This window comes from Mandrillus leucophaeus, unplaced genomic scaffold (genome assembly GCF_000951045.1).
Source record: "Mandrillus leucophaeus isolate KB7577 unplaced genomic scaffold, Mleu.le_1.0 Scaffold10, whole genome shotgun sequence".
Classification (NCBI taxonomy): Eukaryota; Metazoa; Chordata; class Mammalia; order Primates; family Cercopithecidae; genus Mandrillus; species Mandrillus leucophaeus.
The window spans coordinates 1436423-1454336 of NW_012098098.1; the positions used below are offsets into that span (position 1 = coordinate 1436423).

The window sequence follows — 17914 nt, forward strand, 5'->3', positions numbered from 1 at the left end:
ACCGTGTCAGCGAGGATGGTCTCGATCTCCTGACCTCGTGATCCGCCCGTCTCGGCCTCCCAAAGTGCTGGGATTACAGGCTTGAGCCACCGCGCCCGGCCATGTGTGTTTCTTTATTGAACCCCAAAGGTATAAACAGACCAGGTTCCTCTCAGCTCTTAAGCTCCTTGCTTTTCTACTGTGTTACCTGATTTTCTTTTGTCTAAAAAAGTTATTACTACACAGCTACTCTTTAATGAAACCAAAAGTTGGTTCATTGAAAAGATCAACAAAAATCTGAAGAACATTTAGCTAGACTAACAGAAAAAAGGGAGACAGCTCAAATTACTCAAATCGAAATGGAAGTGGGGGCCAGGCGTGGTGGCGCACGCCTGTCATCCCTCCATTTTGGGAGGCCGAGGCGAGTGGATCACTTGAGGTCAGGAGTTCGAGACCAGCCTGGCCAACGTGGTGAAACCCTGTCTCTACTAAAAATATAAAAATTAACTTGGGGAGGCCAAGGAGGGTGGATCACTTTAGGTCAGGAGGTCATGACCAGCCTGGCCAACATAATGAGACCCCATATCTACTAAAAATGCAAAAAGTAGCCAGGCATGGTGGCACACACCTGTAATCCCACCTACGTGGGATGCTGAGGCAAGAGAATCACTTGAGCCTGGGAGGTGGAGGTTGCAGTGAGCCAAGATCGTGCCACTACATTCCAGCCTGGGCAACAGAGCGAGACCCTGTCTTAAAAAAAATAAAATAGGTCCGGGCACGGTGGCTCACACCTGGTATCCCAGCACTTTGGGAGGCCGAGGCAGGTGGATCGCCTGAGGTTGGGAGTTCAAGACCAGCCTGACCAACATGCAGAAACCCCATTTCTACTAAAAACACAAAATTAGCTGGATGTGGTGGCACATGCCTGTGATCCCAGCTACTTGGGAGGCTGAGGCAGGAGAATCACTTGAACCCAGATGGCAGAGGTTGCCGTGAGCCAAGGTCACACCACTGCACTCCAGCCTGGGCAACAAGAGTGAAACTCCATCTCAAAATAAATAAAATAAAATAAAAATAAGTAATTAAATAAAATATAGACAAAAATTAGCCAGGTGTGGTGGTGGGAGCCTATAATCCTAGCTGCTCAGGAGACTAAGGCAGGAGGAATCACTTGAACCTAGGAGGCAGAAGTTGCAGTGAGCCAAGACTGTGCCACTGCACTCCAGTCTGGGTGACAGAGCAAGACTGCGTCTCAAAACACACACACACAAAGAAAAAAAGAAAAAGAAAAGAAATAAAAGTGGGGGCCGGGCACAGTGGCTCACGCCAGTAATCCTAGCACTTTGGGAGGCCAAGGCAGGTGAACTGCCTGAGCTCAGGAGTTTGAAACCAGCCTGGCCAACATGGTGAAACCCCATCTCTACTAAAAACAAAAAATTAGCTGTGCGTGGTGGCACATGCCTGTGGTCGCAGCTACCTGGGAGGCTGAGGAAGGAGAATCTCTTGAACCAGGAGGTGACAACTGCAGTGAGTTCAAATCACACCACTGCACTCCAGCCTGGGCAACAGAGCAAGACCCTGTCACCCAGACAACAACAAAAAAAGATGATTTCTGGGAAAAAAACTTTTTGTGATCAAATTGGCTGTAATTAAAAGGAAATTATTTATAAGTCTTTCTAGAAATTAGGCTTAGATATTAAAAATACACTATCACACTAAAGAATTTGTTAAAACGACTATTTTAAGATACTGATTAATAAAATCACAAGAGGTTTTAATTTTTTTTAACCCAAAAGTTGAACTTTTACTGCATCTTGCTGTTTTCTCTTTGAGAAGACCTGAGATAACAACTCCCTCCAACTTTTTCGTCAGCTCCTGAACTTTTTTCCCCTCAAGTTCTAACTGCTGTTGTGGCCTGATGCCAAAAATGTTTTCCTCTTAAAAATCCAAAAGAAATGTTTTCTTCTAATGTAACATTTTGTGCTCTTGACTTTTTTAAATATGTCTAAATTGTTCTATGAAACTGAAAACCTTTATGACCCAGGACACACTCTTCCTATGTCTGATTAATTCAGGTACCATTTTCATTAGTTTTGCAATAGACTAATAGACCAACACACACACACACACACACACACACACACACACACACTCATAAAATCTGGCCAGGGGCAGTGGCTCATGCCTATAATCCCAGCACTCTGGGAGGCCAAGGTGGGCGGATCACAAGGTCAGGAATTTGAGACCAGCCTGGCCAATATGGTGAAACCCCGTCTCTACTAAAAATTATAAGAATTAGCTGGGTGTGGTGGCACATGCCTGTAGTCCCAGCTACTCAGGAAGTTGAGGCAGGAGAATCGTTTGAACCTGGGAGGCGGAGGTTGCAGTGAGCTGAGATAGCACCACTGTACTCCAGCCTGGGCAACAGAGTGAGACTCCATCTCAAAAACAAACAAAAAATCTGTTAGACCAGTTATAGAAAGGCGGAAAAAAAAAACCAAAAACCTGCTGTGGTGTGATTGCTTTACCCTATAGGGCGGGAGTCTATTAGGTCGCACCAGTGCACTCCAGCCTGGGCGACAGAGCGAGACTCCGTCTCAAAAAAAAATAAATAAAAGAAAATAGATTTAAATTTTTAAAATTAAGGTTAGCATATCCATGTAACATTTTGTATTGCTTTTAAAGTCCTTCTGCTGTTAAGTCACAGGGCTGTGATTCCTAGCCCTGTGCACGCCTATAGTCCCAGCTACTAAGAAGGCTGAGGCAGGAGAATCACTTGAACCTGAGAGGCGGAGGTTGCAGTGAGCTGCGATTGCACCACTCAACTCCGGCCTGGGTGACAGATCAAGACTCCATTTCAAAAAATAAATAAAATCAAATCTCCACAGGTAGTGACTATGCTCACCTGATCATATGTAAAGTGCTGATTTACTGAATGCAAGACAAACACACATTGACTATTCCCCTCACTGCTCCCTTCTTCTTACAAAATGTGGATTCAGTAATGGGACCAGACCCTCCCTCTTTCCCCTACAGCCTGCTTTTCCCCTTTAAGTTCTGAAGCCCTCAAAATCATCTTTGGAGAAAGGCACAGGTCTCTCTCCCAGATATGCCCTTAACCTTGGCAAAATACACTTCAATTAATTGAGACCCATCTCAGATACTTTTTGGTTTACTCCTCTGTCTGCCATGTCACTGGCCTCCATCTCCCACCGATGGTCACCAAGACTGCTGAGGAGGCTGCAAAGGGCCTCGCGGCCTCACTACCTTTTGGACTTCTCTGGCCTTCACGGGACCTTCTGTGGCAGAAATCATTTTCATAATCATGAGACTCTTCTCCTCGGAGTTTCCTTTCAACAGGTGGGACATGGATGCTGTGAACTGCTCCTGGGACACATTCTCACTGGGTCCCTTCGCCTTCCCTGTCAGGTCGACCCTCCGCATGCCATCGTACAGCCTGGTGACCATCTCCAGGGGAACAGCTTCCCCGACGTGGTTCTGCCGGGGACAAGCAGAGAAAATGGTTAGACAGTGCACGAGTTGAACTTGGTAACTAGGAGTTATTAAATTATTTTAGGCAGATAGAGAGGAAAAGGGATGCTTGGGAAGTTTTCATTTTTTAAAGCATCTCTGAAAAACTTTCTTGTAAAGCCCCAGCTCTTAGAGCCAGGCCGGCAACCTTTGATATGCAAATGCAGTCCATTAGAAACTGGGTCCACCCAACATGGTAATTCCCACGGCCTTCCTGCCCTTTCCCTACATGTTCCTGGCAACATGGCCGCCTCCACATATCCCCATGTGTGTAGAACATCCAGGGCCCCCTGCATTTACACATTGAAAGGCTAGGGCGGGAGGGCCAGCTTTTTCATGGGCCACATGAATGACATACCTGGTCAAACCAATCCCGAGACCTACACAAATCAGACATCACCTCCTCCAGCCTCTGCATATATACCTGGCTGGTGTCCACCGCACTTGAGGACCTCTTCTTTTGGCTCTGGAGCCGCCCCTCCCTCTGTCTCTGTACAGGGGAGCCTCTTCCTTCTGCCTTCTCCTTCCTTCTTGCCTATTAAACTCTCTGCTCCTTAAAGCCACTCCACATGTGTCCATGTCATTTTATCTAAACTGGCATGAGGACCAAGAACCCTGGTGTTCTTCCACTCACTGGGAGCCGTATCAGTAGTATCACAGGAAAGTAAGTAGGGGGCCAAGACCAGCCTTGGCCACTTCACAATGCTGCTGTCAGCTACCAAATACTCCTGCATCACCAGGATGCAGGATGTTCTCTCACCTAAGGGCCTCACACCACCTAAGCGTCCTGGGTGTGGCTCACCTTGGCCATCAGACCCTCCCACAATCTGCTCCCATCCTGCCTCCAAACTCTCCTATCTCGTCATTCCTGCCTCTGGCCACCATCTGAGCTTCACTCTGCTTTGAAAATCATCTTCCTTCTAGATTCTAGCAGCTGCCATTTGCATGTCGGAATTTATTAACACGTGTAACATATGTCTGTATACAGCTAATTTGGTCTCTGTATTAGGGGTTTCCAAATATACCAGCTTTTACTTCCTGTCCATGTTCCTTGGGCTCAATATGCATTTTTCATTCATTTTTATTTCAATTTTAAATTTAGGGTTTTTTTGTTTTGTTTTGTTTTGAGACAGGGTCTCCCTCTGTCACCCAGGATGGAGTGTGGTGGCTCAATCACAGCTCACTGGAGCCTCTACCTCCGAGGCTCAATTGATCCGCCTACCTCAGCCTCCTGAATGGCTGAGACTACAGGCACATGCCACCACGCTCACTAATTTTTGTATTTTTTGTAGAGATGGGGTCTTGCAGTATTGCCCAGGCTGGTCCCAAACTCCTGGGCTCAAGTGATACTCCTGCCTTGGCCTCCCAAAGTGCTGGGATTTCAGGCATGAGCTACCGTACCCAGCAAATTTAATTCTTAATGCCTGGACGATAACATTCTAATGAAATATTGTTTTCCTTTTTGGCTCTTGCATCAAATCTGCTTTGGTCCTGGATTTACAACTAAATGGAGAGAGCGAGCAAATCACAAGCCAATCACATCCTGCACAGCAGGGTCTGCGAGCTGGACTCTCCTGTAACAACCAGCTGGGTGGACACTGCTTATTCCAGGATCAATATTCTGCAGCTCTTCGAAGGCAGGCCTCTGCCCTCGCCACTCAAAAAGAGCACTCCTATTTCTGTCAGTGTCTGCAAAGTTCTACTGGAAAAGCTACCTCTCATCCTTTCCTCAAGGAAACTTCATTCCATCACCAAGGTCTTCTGATCAACTCTTAACTGTATGTATCTGAACATTAACACCCACTCTACAGTGCAGTCTGAAATGGGCCTGGCTGATTCTGCTTGTTCCCACAGGCCTCCCGGGGCGCTTCTCATCTAGTGGCGCTGCACACACGCATGCACACACATGCACAACACATGCACACACATGCACACAACCACACAGCTGTGACCTAGATAACCTCCCTGGCCAGTTTCCTCATCTGCTCCCACGCTGCACATTCTAGAAGAGGAAGGAGGCTGCTAGGATGGCTGCCTGGACTCCCAGGAAGATGAGCTGACGGTATCTCCTTGTCAGCGTCTTGCCTCAGTCTGAGCACTCAAACCTGCAGCTGAGAGCCCCGTGGAATGGGCAAAAACATGGGCAAATGGGCAGTTTTAACTCCCCGCAAGATGAGCCTTGAATCTAAAATGTCATGATTTCGTTAGGAATATCATAAAATTCCTAGCCATCGAACACATACACATTCTAGAGGCACAGGTGCACCTGACATGTCATGGTTCCCGGACCAACAAGTCCACGAAGGCAGACCCGTCACCCAGTCTGTCTCCCCGTCTCTGGGAGGGCAGTTAGGAGGCACATGGCTCAAGAGACACAGGAGGTAGGCTATCTCCCTGATGTTCATCTCAAGTTAGAAATGTCCCCAAAACATCGCATCAATCATTCATCATCTACTCCAGGTTCTTTTCTTTAGCACCGATAAGAGACTATTGATTTCCAAAAGCGGAGGGATGTGTTTAGACACTGCCTATGGCTATTTTCATACAGTAACAGCAGAGCAGAGGAGCTGCAACAGAGACCACATAGCTCACAAAGCCAAAACTTACTGGCCCTTTACAGAAAAGGAACTTTTTAGTGTTGCCATCCGTCGCATTACAAAAACAAGAAAGCAGATTCTGGCCTGAGGGCCACAGTCTGCAGACCCCTGCTCCCAACTAAACACGAACCACTGGTTGTTACTCTTGCCTGTAGTGCCTTCAGAGAAAAGGATTTGGAGGAGACATTCGGACTGTTTTTATCCGATGACAGAGCATCAAACAATCGATCAATCTCTGCCTGTTCCTCAGGAAGAAACCATGAACAAAAGCTCTGCCCCACACGGCTTCCGCTGTTCCCCATCTGTTCTGGTATCTGGCAGAATTCTCTGCAGAAGCAAAAGACACAACGTTAGAAAAATCAAAATTTAATGATCACAGAAAATAAATGTTGGTAATGACATGGTCAAGTTAATATATATTGACTTAGCCACGAAATGCAGCGAAAACACATCAGAGCTACATAATATTGGTTTTGGGTTCTGTTTTTGTTTTGTGTTGCTGAGGTGGGATCTCACTCTGCTGACAAGGCTGGAGTGTAGTGGTGCCATTACAGCTCCCTGCAGCCTCAACCGCCTGGGCTCAGGCAATCCTCCCCACTCAGCCTCCTGAATAGCTAGGACTACAGGACCACACCATGATGCCTGGCTAATTTTTTTTTTGTCTTCTGTAGAGATAGGGTCTTGTTACGTTGCCCAGGCTGGTCTCCAGCTTCTGGCCTTAAGTGATTCTCCTGCCTCAGCCTCCCAGTGTTGGGATTAGAGACATGAACCACCATGCCTGGCTAATATTGTTTCAAGGTGGCAGAAATTAATAGCTGATACAAAAAAGCTAGAAAAACGCATCCTGACGCCCATAACCTACTGAAACACACCCGTAATTGTCAAAAAGTCTGGGTTTGAGAACATAGTGCCCAAGCTAATATAATCAGAGGCAGAACAAAAAATCTGTATTTTAATCAATCGAAATATTCATTCTTTAAAACCAGAGTTGGAAAAGATGTATCAAAGGCTGAACAATCACATGTATTTGATTAACTCACCTTGAGAATACTGCTACACACTAGTTGGGAAGTTTTTCCTTTGTGATCCTGGCTCTGCCTCCTCTTAGCTGTGTAGTCTTGGGCAAGTTACTAAAACGCTCTCTGCTTCAGTTTCCCCAGTTGTAAGCAGGAGAAGTCACAGCCCAGCCTCAGAAGATTGCCATGATTATCAACCAAGTCAACCAAAGCAAAGGGCCAAGACCTCCCCGGCACTGAGTGTGCCTGTATGATCCTAGCCCACGAGCCTCATGCGTCTGAGGCGCCGGAGGAGCATTAACAGAGACTGGCACCGACATCAGGTGACCTGGGGCCTTGTTCACTGTCACAAACCTCATTAAAGGAGTAAGTCAAGCACCAGTACATCGGGGGATTCAAACAAAAAAGCATGGTTAGAAATGACAACAAAATCTCTCAAGAGGTAAAAGGTGCTGTGACTTAATTCCTGGCCCTGGACTTTTTCCGGAAACCCAGTGTCAATGAGACTGCTGGAGAGACAACCACCTTCTCCCGCACAGGCACCTTGACAAACAAAGTCACTGCAACAGTAAATTATCCCCCAAGGTATTTAGCCAAAGGGGGAAAGGCCACGCTACTAGGGTGGGGCATGAGTCATGGTCCGCACCAACACCTGAAATTCAAACCCTCAAGGGATAACAGGGTACAGTCAAGATCTTTCTTTTCTTTTCATTGATATGACATTCACATAACATAAAATTAACTGTTTTAAAGTGTACAGTGGTATTTAGCACATTCACAATATGGTGCAACCCTCACGGTTCAAAAACATTTCCATCACCCTCAGAGGAAACCCTGTGCATGAGCAATTCCCTCTCATTCCTCCCTCCCACATGCCCTGGTCATCACCCGTCTACTTTCTGTCCCAGTGCATTTCTGTATTCTGGGTGTTTCATATAAATGAAATTATATGGCCGGGCGCGGTGGCTCACACCTGTAATCCCAGCACTTTGGGAGGCCAAGGCAAGAGAATCACTCGAGCCCAGGAGTTTGAGACCAGCCTGAGCAACATAGCAAGACCTCACCTCTACTAAAAACGTAAAAATTAGCCAGGCACAGTGGCATGTGTTTACAGTCCCAGCTGCTCTAAAGGCTGAGGTGGGAGGATCGCGTGAGCACAGGAGGTCAAGGCTGTAGTGAGCTATGATCGTGCCACTGCACTCCAGCCTGGGTAAAAGGGCAAGACCCCATCTCTAAAAAAATAATAAATGGAATTATATGATATGTGGCCCTTTATGACTGTCTCCTTTCATTTAGCATCACGTTTTTGAGGCCCACCTACGTTGTGGTGTGGGTCAGCATTCCACTTTTTATGGCTGATGAGTATTTCGTTGTATGGATGGGCCACATTTTGCCTGTCAATCATGAGCTGATGGACGCGGGGGCTATTTCCACCTTCCGGCTATTATGAATAGTGCTGCAACGAACATCTGAGTACCTCAGTCCCTCTGTTCCAATTTCCAGTGTCGACACCTAGAGGTGGACTTGCTGGGGCACGTGGTAATTCTATGTTTAACATTGTGAGGGGCCGCCAGAGTGCTCCCCACTTTATATTCCCATCAGCAAAGCATGAGCTTCCAGTCTCACCACACCCCCACTAAAGCGAGTTATTTCTCCGCCTTTTATATGACAGCCATCCTTGCAGCGCATGGGCGTTTCACAGGCCTCACTGCTCAAGTGGCCCCTGCACAGGAAGTCTCCAGTGGGGGGCTCCTTGGAAGGGGATGGAGGTGCACTTTGCAGAGACAGGCTGGAAACAGGGGCTTACGCGACCCCGTTTGGTGCTCTTACCCATGCCCCATCTGATCTCACCGCTTCTACTGCTCAAGTTTCGCAGCAGGAGGAGAGCCCAGAAGGAAAACCTCCAGCCAGGACTCAACGTCCAGTGGCAAAGGGCTGTCCCCAGCTCCGAGACAGAGGGGCCGCGCCAGCTGACCCAGCTCCGAGACAGAGGGGCAGCGCCAGCTGACCCAGCTCTGAGACAGAGCAGCCAAAACAAAGCAGACCCACCCTCTGCTTCAACTCTAAGAGGCTGCAAGGTGGGCCACACCACCTCCTGAAGTCAGGAGTTCCAAACGAGGTTGGCCAATGAAGTGAAATCCCGTCTCCACTAAAAATACAAAAAATTAGCCAGGCGTGGTGCTGTGCACCTGTAATCCCAGCTACTTGAGAGGCTGAGGCAGGAGAATTGGTTGAACCCAGGTGGTGGAAGTTGCAGTGAGCTGAGATCACGCCACTGCACACCAGCCTGGGCGGTGAGTGAGACTCGTCTCAAAAAAAAAAGAAAAAAAAAAAAGAGAGGAAACAGAGACAAGGGCATGGGGACGGGTGTGGCCTGGGGATATAACAAGAAGAGTCAAGAGTGGAAAAGGTCCCAAAGGTCACATTCCAGCTGGGTCTTCAGAGACTCACAGGTGGCTCACCAGGAAGTGGGAACAGCATGCAAGGGGCACAGGCGAGAGCATGGGGAGATGAGGGAGGAACTCGGGGCACATGGGGGAGGGGCAGCAGAGGGCTGCAGCGCAAGGGGGCCCTGGCCTGACTCCACCCAGCCCCTCACTTCCATCCCACTGCAACTCCCCCTTTCCGCCAGAAACAGGCTCCCCCACTGTGGTCGCAGAACAGTAGCAGGGTGCAGCCTGGCCAGCCCCCACCGTCCCCAGATGGCCGGGAGAAAGGTGCAGGGCTGGGCAAGTGCCAACAGGCAGGATAGGAGCCCAGAAATGCACAGAAGCGGCGCAAACCAGGGCAGGCCCAGGAGATGACAGGAAAGGCTTAGACGCAGAGCCAGGCAACGCCAGTTTTTCAAGCAGGAGAGAGAAGGGTGTGTGAGAGCCCCCCAGTAGGAACCCCAGGGCTGGTGCCAGTGAGGTGGGAAGGTGGGCAGCCCCTAAGAACACAGCGCTGTCCCCGGCACTGCCATTCTTAGTGCCTGCAGAGTGCTGATGAAGGGACACATCTCAGAATGGCTCAAGGACAGCCTGTCTCCTTTGAGAGCCCTGTGCCAGGCAAGATAAAGAAATGGCAATGGTTGGCCGGGCACAGTGGCTCACGCTTGTAATCCCAGCACTTTGGGAGGCCGAGGCGGGCAGATTACCTGGGGTCGGGAGTTTGAGATCAGTCTGACCAACATGGAGAAACCCCATCTCTACTAAAAATACAAAATTAGCCAGGTGTGGTGGCACATGCCTATAATTCCAGCTACTCAGGAGGCTGAGGCAGGAGAATCGCTTGAACCCGGGAGGCAGAGGTTGCAGCCAGTCGAGATCGTGCCATTGCACACCAGCCTGGACAACTGCATCTCAAAAAAAAAGAAAAGAAAAGAAAAAAGAAAAAAAGAAATGGCAGTGATACAAAGTGTTCCACAGTTCATGCATCCTCGCGCCTCAATCTCTTTCATCAGGCCAGACATCTAATTAATTTGGAGGAGGACATGAAGGCCTTTAATGCATTCTTCTCTCTCTAAATCCAAGTTCCTGAGCTTTCAGTCCCTGGCAAGTTTTCTTGGTGTCATGGGACTTTCAGAGTACACCTTGGTACATGGGGTGGCCTCTTCCCTGCCAAGTTGTGTATAACACAACCCTACATTGGCCGCGAGACTTCTGTGGGTTCCCTTGTATCAAGTTCTCCTAAAGGACAAGGCACGCCGGGCGCGGTGGCTCACGTGTAATCCCAGCACTTTGGGAAGCCAAGGTGGGTGGATCACCTGAGGCTGGGAGTTCGAGACTAGCCTGACCAACATGGAGAAACCCCATCTCTACTAAAAATACAAAATTAGCCGGGTGTGGTGGTGCATGCCTGTAATCCCAGCTACTTGGGAGGCTGAGGCAGGAGAATCACTTGAACCCGGGGGGCGGAGGTTGTGGGGAGCTGAGATCATGCCATTGTACTGCAGCCTGGGCAACAAGAGTGAAACTCTGTCTCAAAAGAAAAAAAAAAGGACAATGCACACTGATGCTGAGAGCACACGTCAAGGTTGCTTATACCAGTGGAGCTCAACTGCGGGTAGTTTTGTCCCCCAGGGGACATTTGGCGATGACTGGAAAAGCATGTGGTTGTCACAACTGGGGAGGGGAGTGCCGCTGGCATCTAGCAGGCAGAGGCCAGGTATGCTGCTAAAAATCCTACAGTGCACACGATGGCCTCACAACAAGGAAGTGCCCGTGTCAGACATCAGTAGGGATAAAGGTAAGAAAACCTGGCTTCTGAGGATGTGGGGCAGTGGAACAAAATGGAAGCCAGGTGCGGTGGCTCAAGCCTATAATCCCAGAACTTTGGGAGGATCATTTGAGGCCAGGAGTTTGAGACCAGCCTGGGCAACACAGTGAGACTTCGTCTCTGCCAAAAATACAAAACTTAGCCAGGTGTGGTGGCGTGTGCCTGTAGTGTCAGCTATTCAAGAGGCTGAGGTGGGAAGATCCTTGAACCCGGAGGCAGAGGTCGCAGTGAGCCAAGATTACAATACTCCACTCCAGCCTAAGTGACAGAGAGAGACCCTGTCTCAAAAAAATAAAAACAAAAGTCTCAGCAGCCCATAATAAGTGACAAAGATTTTTTTGTTTGACCAGACCTTAGTCAGGCTCCTAGGCCCATCTGTGTCCTTCTGTGTAAAATCTGGCTTTAGCAAAAAAAAAAAAAAAAAAAAAAACCACCCATCCTTGATATTTGATCACCATTATCTGTTCACTTGCAATCTAACCAGGTTTAAAGCTTAGGTCAGGGATATCCAATCTTTCAGCTTCCCTGGGGCACACTGGAAGAACTGTCTTGGGCCACACATAAAACCCACTAACACTAATGATAACTGATAAGCTCATGTATCCACATATATGGCAAAAAAAATCTCATGTTTTAAGAAAGCTTATGAATTTGAGTTGGGTGTCATTCAAAGCTGTCTTGGGCCACATACGGCCCACAGGTTGGACGAGCTCGCTCTAGGTGATGTCCGATCACCCCGGCCTGCCTTCAGTAAGAATCTGTTAGGTCAGCTTACCCAGAATCCACCTTACCACCCTGATGTTTCCTTAGTCATTTTCCATCCACTGATCCCCACCCTGCTCCCTGGTTTCCCACTTGCCCATGCTATACTCAGAGCTGAGCCCAATCTCTCTCCTTCACTACAAAATCCCATTGCTCTGGTCCCTACACCCATTGCAATGGTCTTGAATAATTAATGTGCTTTTAATAAGCATCATTAAGTAATTTATTTAACATAAGATTGAGAAGATTAAATACGGTAACCCAGGGCATTTGATCTGCTTACTGGAGGTCAGAGACAGAATAATGGGCCCAAGACAACAGAGAATGGCTCCTTGAGTTCTTGTCTTGGAACAAGAGAAACTGCCCTGCTCGGAAGGAACAGAAGGTTGCTGTGCCTCCGTGATGGAGGGGTGGACAAGGGCCGATTGTCTGCAGGATGGCCCCCATGGTTCCCTCTAGTATCCTAGGAGTGGCTCAGTCACCTCCTGCTCACAGCTTCTCCAACAGGCTGTTACATGGCTGCTTCCCACCCTGCCTCCCAAGCCCCAACTCTCTACTCCAAGGGCCCTGCATCTCTAGAGCCACACAAGGGGCCCTCTGTACCCCTACAAGCTGGGGAGATTCCAACTGCCTCATCAGGACAGGCTTCAAAGTCCTGCCTGTGTCTCAGAGCCCAGAGGCTCTTGTGCAAAGGGGCAGCTCGAGTCTGGGCAAGGAGTTCCAGTGGGCCAGAAGGCGACTTGTACTGCGCAGGCCACCTACAAGACCTGGGAACAGTTATTAGCTCACTGTCCTGGAAAAGCCCAGACGGGTGTGGTCAGAATACAAGAAGGAAGACACTCTCCACACACACTTCAGTGTCTACCCCAGACTGGTCTCCTCCGCGGAGGCACCGCTCCCTTTCCACGTCTACACAGGCTCTGAATCCCCCTTCAACACGGCTGGCCTTGACCCTTGGGGAGACACCTCCCCACCCTCTTACCTTGACCACATGAATAGCAGGAGGTGCAGGGTGATTCTGATCCCCCCAGGAGACCCTCCCTCCATCCTTCCCAGCTGTCCCTACCCCTCACCTCCCTGCAGCCTTCACCTCTCCCTCCCCAGACCCGATGGCCTGGAGAAGCGTGGGAGGCCAGGGAGGGGCAGGGCCCAGGCCTACTCTGGACCCGCTGCTCCAGTCCCCACCTCAGCTGGGCCTGTGCCTCCGGGTCAGCTCACCGCGGCCCTCAGCCCAGGTACCTACCCTGCCGGGCTTCCTGGTGCCGTCCTGTCTGGTCCGATCCAGCAGGCCACGGGTTCCTCTCAGGAGCCGCCCCTTCCCCGTTGCCAGGCAACACTGCTGAGGGGCAGTCATTTGCCCCAATCGTGGAAGCAGAGGTGTGGGGCGGAACCCAATGGAGGAGTCAGCCAATGGAGACGCACCTCACAGGGAATGGGCCGAACCTGGTGGGTGCGGCGAGGAGGCGGGGCTGCGGTCTGCGGGAGGAGCCGCTGCAGGCCCGGGAATCCGGTCCAGCTGCGTGCTTACCCAGGCGCCGCCTGGAGAGGGTGGCCGATGACTCAGGCCCGGCAGCGCCTAGGGCCAGCAGTGGTACCTGGGGAGAAGGGGTGTCTGGGCTGGGCGCTGGAGCGGAGCAGCCAGCGTGTGGGAGATCCTGGGGGAGAGGCTGAGCTTGGGGATGAAGACACCCCGGGGGAGTAGAGTGGCCCATGTGGACACAGCCGAGAGGAGGCGGGACTCTCCCCTGCAGAGGCCTCCACAGTACAGCCTCATGGGCCCCAGGCAACTGCCCCCCGACTCCCCGGCCTGCTGGTCCTGGCCTGGAGCCTTGGGACCGCCTCCGCTCGGGCCTCCCCTCTGCCGGCTGCCCCTGCCTCGCTCTTCCCTGGCACCAGGTCCTTCCCGGCAGCCATCAGGCGCCAGCTCCACAGCCTGGCTAAACAGACTCCCTCCACCCCACGTGCCCCGCTTCAGCCGGTCCCTCTTCACTCCAAGACGTCTGAACCTGTCACCCTACTTCTTCAGCTCGTTCCTTCCCAAACCCTCCGAAACCTAGTCCCGGGGGCCTGGTCACTACATCCAAGGGGCGCTTTGGGTCCCCCCAGGCAGCATTTGGCGCTTGGTGATCGAGCTCTCAGAGCTCTCTCGTGGGCGCCCCGGCACCCATTCCTGGCCCTGGCTCGCTCGCTGTCGCTAGTGGTCTTCCCTGGGCCCTTCTGGCCTCTGCTTTGGAGTTTCTCGGCTTCTCTCTACTCTCTCCACCCCACGCATCCTCCCTGGGGACCACCTTCCTGCAGATTCAGCTCCCACATGTCCGCGGTACCGGCTCCCTCCCCTGCACAACCTGCTGGTTTTCCAGCCTGGAAAACTGTGACCTCGCCCCCAGCACCGCGCACTTATCAGGTGTCTGCACGAGGCTGTTTCACCAGGGCCTCAAAACTCAGCCTCTTTCCTCCAGAACTGAGTTTACCTCCTGCCTTGGTGCATCATCTCCCCTTCCACAGCCTGAGTCAGAGACGCGGAGTCACTGTGGACGCAGCCTCCCCACTCTCTCCCCATGTCTGAGTGCTCACATCTGACTTCTAGGATGTGCCCTCCATTCGCCCGCTCCCCTCCACGTCCCCGGGACTCCCAGGCTGGAGGGCAGTAATGGCCTCCTTCCTTCCTGCAGCTCATCCCCACAGTGGGACTATAAAAATCCACCTGGTGAGGCAGGCGGACTGCTTGAGCTCAGGAGTTGGAGACCAGCCTGGGTAACATGACAAAACCCCATCCCTACAAAAAAAAACTAGCTGGGTGGGGTAGTGCACACCTGTAGTCCCAGCTACTCAAGAGACTGAGGAGGGAGGATCACGTGACCCTGGAAGGTTGAGGCTGCAGTGAACTGTGACTGTGCCACTGCATTCCAGCCTGGGTGACACAGTGAGGCCCTTTTCTTAAAACCGCAACAACAAAAATCCAGCTGACCACTCATCGAGCTGGAATAACAGGCTCAGATGAAACCAGCCGCAAAGTTAACAAGGAACTTTGCTTTTCAAGGACACGCTGCAGCAGTTATCGCATGTCACAAATCACCAATTTGCAAGAACTTTGCTATCTGAAATCCTATCACTAAGAAGCAAACAGCCTGCTCCTCCCTGGAGGGTGTAAATCACTTTGATACGGAAGCAGCTTGGGTTTCCAATCTGGAGGAAGAGCCCCAAACAGTCCACTTTCCGGCTCAGTATTCCATAACTATCATGACCTGGGGGCCCCCCAAAAAACAGGAGCCTCTTTGCAGACCTGGCCTGATGCTGCCTGCCTCCCACCTAGCCTTGTTCTGAGCCTATCAGAAGCCTGCCTCATCTACACCTGTGATCCCAGCACTTTGGGAGGCAAAGGCGGGTGGATCACCCGAGGTCAGGAGTTCAAGACCAGCCTGGCCAACATGGTGAAACCCTGTCTCTACTAAAAATACAAAAATTAGCCAGGCATGGTGACAGGCACCTGTAATCCCAGCACTTTGGGAGGCTGAGGCGGGTGGATTACCTGAGGTCTGGAGTTCTAGACCAGCCTGGTAAAACCAGGTGAAACCCAGTCTCTTCTTAAAGTGCAAAATTAGCTGGGCATGGTGGTGGGTGCCTGTAGTCCCAGCTACTTGGGAGGCTGAGGCAGGAGATTCACTCGAACCTGGAGGTGGAGGTTGTAGTGAGCTGAGATGGCACCACTGCACTCCAGCCTGGGCAACACGACAAGACTCAGTCTCAAAAAAAAAAAAAAAAAGGGCTGCCTCATCTAAACCTCACCTGAGCTCCACCCTTCTACAAGATCCTAGGAACACTCTCTTTACCTGTGTCCCTTGAGCTGCCCAGGGTTCCCTGGGGCCACGGATGAACAGGCCTGACTGTCAGACTACGGGCTCCATGCTGGTGGTGTCAGGCTAGTTGGGCTGGCACAACTGTAAGACCACCGGGCAGCATTTGTCTCTACGGTTTGCAAATACCTACTGCACACCTACTACGTGCCAAGCGCTATGCCAGGCAGTGGTGACCCAGCACCAACAGCCTCTGACCTCCACATGCTCCACCTCTAGCACTCAGTCCCCACTTGCCGAAGAAGTGGGGCATGACGGGTACATTGAGGGGAGAGGGATGGTTAGGGAGCAGGTGGCTGTGGATTAGATAAGGAAAAAAAACAAGGACATTGGAAGGGTTGAGGGTGAGGGTACCAGCAAAGCAAGAGGTGGGATTTAAAGATACAAACAGGAACCTCTAGGCTTGAAAATACCTCAGGGGCCATCTGAACATTTTCCTTTCTTGCGTCAAGGGTCTGCTGCCTTTCCAAGCCTTTTCATCATCAGAATCCAGCACCACCCTCCCAACACCCCTGGAGGGGAGGCATTGCTCCCGTCATGAAAACAGTGGGCTTCAGAGAAGTGACTTTTCCGGGGACACACAGCTAGAGTGCGTCCCCGCAAGTCTGGGGACAGGGACTCTGGCCTCCAAGTCTGAGTCGGGGGCTCTTCCCGGTGCGGCACACTCGCTGCTGTGGAAGTAACTTGGTTTGATCAATCTGCGGCCATTTCTATGGAGTGGGAGGATGGAGCCTCTGGTTTTCAAAGACCTCATGGGGTCAGCCCTCAGTGGACATTGTACTTGCAGGTGGAACCCAAGATGCCCCAGGGAAGAACTCACTTCAGTAATGAGAGTACGTACGGGCTGTCCTCCAGCCCATAGGTGCCAGTTGACAGGGACTCCATGAAGCCACTACACTGTAAGGTGATGGTGGCACAGGGCTTCATAGCTGCTGTGAGGAAGTGGTGGGGAAGAGTCTTTACCCTCTGCCTCCTCCCTCTCCCCCTCCAATAGGTGGCCGGCCTGGACCACCCCCGGCCTCCCACCTCCACGGCTGCCTCCCTCGCTGCCTGCTGCTCTCCAACTCAGTCACTAGAGTGACAGAAAATCACATTACCCCACTTCTGAAAGCCCTTCAAAGGCTTCTTGCCATGGTTCACAAGGTCTTGCCTAACTTCTAATCTCACCTGCCACCCGATTTCTAATCTCACTGGTGGGGGCAGGGGTGATCTCCCCGGCCCTTCTGCCAGCACTCAAGAGAAGCCTTTCTTTCTCACTCCTCCCTGGGCGGGGCACCGCCAGATTGTAGCCCGGCCCTACCCTTCTCACCTTCCAGGTTTGGGCTCACCACGAGCTCTGCTGGGAGGCCTGCCTCCACCACACTCAGGCCTCCCTGCCTGTCTGCTTCCTGCTTGCGCTTCCCTGATCGGCTTTTGTGGCCCTTGCTGCTCTCTGCCATTGTTTTATTTTGCTGTGTTTTTTCCTCTTCTCCCCCCCCTACACTCCTAGAATGCAGGCTCCTAGTAAACACACCTGCCAGCTTTGCCTTAATACAGAGCCAAGTGCCTGGCACCTGGTGGGTGCCAATAAATATCTGTTGCAAGAAGGAAAGGATAGGGTGGCCGCTTGCAGTGATGTCATTTTGACTCCAGCCTGATTATGCAACAGCAGCGCCAGCACCTGCCAAGAAGACCTCCGCACTGAGCGTAGCCATGCTCAGCCGGTGAATTCCAGCCAACGACTGGAAGGCTGGAGTCTCAGCCGGCCACCCTGATTCAGGGACACAGGATGACAGCACCTGTCGTGTGCCCACCCAGCTGTGCCAGCCTTTGGGGAGCTCCCTGGCTCCAACATCAGCTGATCAGGGCTGGATGGACTGCCTATCTGGGTGTTCTCACCTCCTGCCAACCAAATATCCTTTTTTTTTTTTTTTTTTTG

General features: G+C 51.2%; 1 protein-coding gene across 2 annotated transcripts in view; it reads right to left on the reverse strand.

Moving 5' to 3' along the window:
* The window catches only part of TLDC1 (TBC/LysM-associated domain containing 1), a 25037-nt gene extending 11489 nt beyond the window's left edge, over positions 1-13548 (reverse strand). Inside the window, exons 1-4 of one of the 2 annotated variants that reach the window (XM_011971377.1) lie at positions 13386-13483; positions 6257-6434; positions 5754-5978; positions 3247-3477 (exon numbers count right to left, since the gene is read on the reverse strand). In XM_011971377.1, the coding sequence (XP_011826767.1) occupies positions 3247-3477; positions 5754-5915 (393 nt within the window). In that variant the 5' untranslated portion in view covers positions 5916-5978; positions 6257-6434; positions 13386-13483. Of the gene's footprint in view, positions 1-3246; positions 3478-5753; positions 5979-6256; positions 6435-13385 lie in introns of both variants that reach the window. The other variant, XM_011971384.1, reaches the window with a different exon arrangement.
* Positions 13549-17914: the final 4366 nt, after the last annotated feature.